General features: G+C 58.6%; 1 protein-coding gene across 1 annotated transcript; it reads right to left on the bottom strand.

Moving 5' to 3' along the window:
• Positions 1-41: 41 nt before the first annotated feature.
• MZB1 (marginal zone B and B1 cell specific protein) lies at positions 42-2,546 on the bottom strand. The gene is made up of 4 exons (XM_046666792.1): positions 1,895-2,546; positions 958-1,082; positions 477-587; positions 42-378 (listed from the first exon to the last, which is right to left on the bottom strand). Exons 1-4 carry the CDS (start codon positions 2,234-2,236, stop codon positions 222-224), a joined length of 735 nt encoding a protein of 244 aa, XP_046522748.1. The 5' UTR covers positions 2,237-2,546; the 3' UTR covers positions 42-221.
• Positions 2,547-2,611: the final 65 nt, after the last annotated feature.

The following is a 2,611-nucleotide window of genomic DNA, read 5'->3' as shown; positions in this document are numbered from 1 at the left end:
GTCCTCCCAGCTGCCCAAGCACCTTTTGCAGAGAGAACGAATCCAGGTCACTGGGTTTTATTTGAGTCCAGAGGGGAAGGCCTTGGCCCCCGCCCAGGCCTCAGTGCCCTGAAGCTGGTGGAGGGAGGGAGAGTGGTAGCCTGCAGAAAGACATGGGGTAGATCCAGAGGAAGCCCCAGCTCTCTTCAGGGGCTGAGCAGGTCGAGGAAGAAGGAGCTGGACTAGAGCTCTGTCCTTGTGCCTGGTGCCTCCTTTGAGCATGCCCCCCGGGGGCCTCCACACAGCAACACCTCCAGAGCCGCTCTGCCTTGTCGGTGGGCTTCATAGATCTGGTCTTCTCCAAACTCCCCCAGGTAGTGAAAACATGTCACGGAGAGCCTAGGGGAGTCCAGCAGCAGCCTCAGACTCTGCCCAGCCCACAGTGGGGCAGACCAAGGCTCCAAGGGCTCCATCCCACCCCGTCCTCCTGTCATTACCTGGTGGGCCAGGGGCCCCCTGTGATCATCACACTGATGCCTGGCTCTGGCCCCTTGCTTAGCCCTGGGCCCGTGAGACGTTTCACCTGGTTCACTTCTTGTACCCCGTAGCTAGAGGCAGTGGGGAAGGGGCAGATATAGCATTAGTGGGAGCCTGGCCAGTGAGGGACCCATCTCCACATGAAGCTGGGAACACTGGGCATTTGCTGAGTTCAGTGCCCAGATTCTGATCCTCCTTGATGTAAAACTGAGGACCAGAGAGCGGAAGCTCCCAGTCCAAGGTCACACAGTGACCTTGTCCCCTGGCCACCTACCCTCCCACTTGCTTCCAGCTCCAGAGCTCAGACTTTGTCCCAGAGAGTCCCCTACCTTGGTCCAGAGCCCTAGTGGAGTGTGTGTGCAGTGTGAGTGGGAGAGTGAGACCCTCCACCCACCAGCACTGCCCCTGGAGGAGGAAGATAGGGCTAGATTTTCAACTCACTCCTTCCAGGTCTGGGAGCAGCTCCGGTCCAGGACGTCTGTGTATACCAACTCGCTCAGCACCTGCTGCCCCCTGGAGTCCGGGGTGTGAAGCTTGGCCTCCGCCTTTGCCAGATGTTGCCACATCTGGAACAAAGAGGGGCTGAGAGCCAGGGCTTCAAGACTCCTCAGTAAGGGGGAGGGGAGGACAGGAGCCTGGGTCTCTGGGGGTGAATGAGGTGGCAAGGGAGGCTTTTGAGCAGGAAGCACCTGGGAGGCTGACTTCATGGCCCACCCCTAGGTGCCGAAAGCTGGGACTGGGCAAGCTGAGGCAGAATCCACTTTCCTGGGATGAGGTGGGTGGGTGGGAAATGCTGAGGTGGAAGGTTAGGCCTTGGTACTGGGGCCTCTCCCCTAGGGCACACCTGCCCATCAGCACATGCTATTTTAAACCACAAGAAGGAGAAACCCAGCCCAGTCTTTAATGACACGTGTGCTGATAGGCCTCCCTCCCCACACAGAGGTCCTCAGGCATGCTTGGAGGTTTGTGTGTGAACTCAGACACACACATAGTCACACATTCACGCACTCAACATACATGCACACAGCACACATACACCAATGCTCCCCAGTCATGATCTGGGAAGAGTCCAGACCTGAGGATATGCCTGGAAAGGGAACAGTCTGAGAGGACAAGCTGGTGACTCCCTGGGGTCTCAAGGTACTGGGGGGTGTCTCAGACTCTCTGCTCTCTGTTGGGCAGACAAATGGGTAAACTGAGGCATGGAGGTTCAGATGAGGTGAAGATGGCAATATCATGGAAGGCTGAGTCTAGTTCAATGCCTGGGGATAGGGATTTGAGGATGGAAGTCCAGTGGTGGGATCTGAGGTAGATGGAGAGGTCTGGCTTGAGGAGGGGCCTGGGCAGGGGCAGAGGAACTGCTGGGGGAGGGACTCACCTGGTAGGCCACCACCATGCAGGCATCACAGCGCAGGTGAACAGGCATGTGAGCTGAGTACTTCTCCTCCTCATCGAGCTGTGGGGCAGTGGCTGAGAGTGGGGCCCTCTCCCCAAGGTCCCCTGGGACAGCCCAGGCCCGCAGCAGCAGCAGCAGCAGTGGCAGTAACAGCCTCATGGTCCGTGGAGCCGGCTCAGTGAGTATGGGCTGTGGTTGGGGCGCAGGTGTGCATGTGCGTGTGTGCAGTGGGGGCTGCCCCGGAAGAACTAGCCCAGACCAATGGGGAACCGACACCTCACCTCTCCCATTCTCTCCCTTCCCCCAGGGCCCTGGAGACACCATGTGCGCACCTCCTCTAGTGGACCCGGCTCCAGCCAACTCAGCTCCATTTCACAGATAGGAAACAACCAGGCAAGGAGAGGGGCTGGGCCTGGGCAAGGACACCTGGGGGCTGATACCTCCCACGTCCTGGGATCTGGCCACATGGTGAGCACTATGCTGAGTAGCTTGGGGAAGGAGGTGGTTGGTCACTGTTACCTTTATTCTACCCTTGAGGACACGAAGGCTCAGAGAGAAGTGACAAAGCCAAGGTCACACAATTAGAGGGGCCATGCTGAGACTGGAACCCAAGCCCCATTGACCCCAAAGCCCACTGGCCACTCAGCCACCAGGAGGAATGAGGCCATAGGCATGGTTGCCAGCCTAAAACTCCCTGCC

This window comes from Equus quagga, chromosome 7 (assembly GCF_021613505.1).
Source record: "Equus quagga isolate Etosha38 chromosome 7, UCLA_HA_Equagga_1.0, whole genome shotgun sequence".
In the NCBI taxonomy this organism is placed as follows: Eukaryota; Metazoa; Chordata; class Mammalia; order Perissodactyla; family Equidae; genus Equus; species Equus quagga.
Note: the sequence above shows the minus strand (reverse complement) of the source record. Positions and strands in the feature narration are given on the sequence as shown.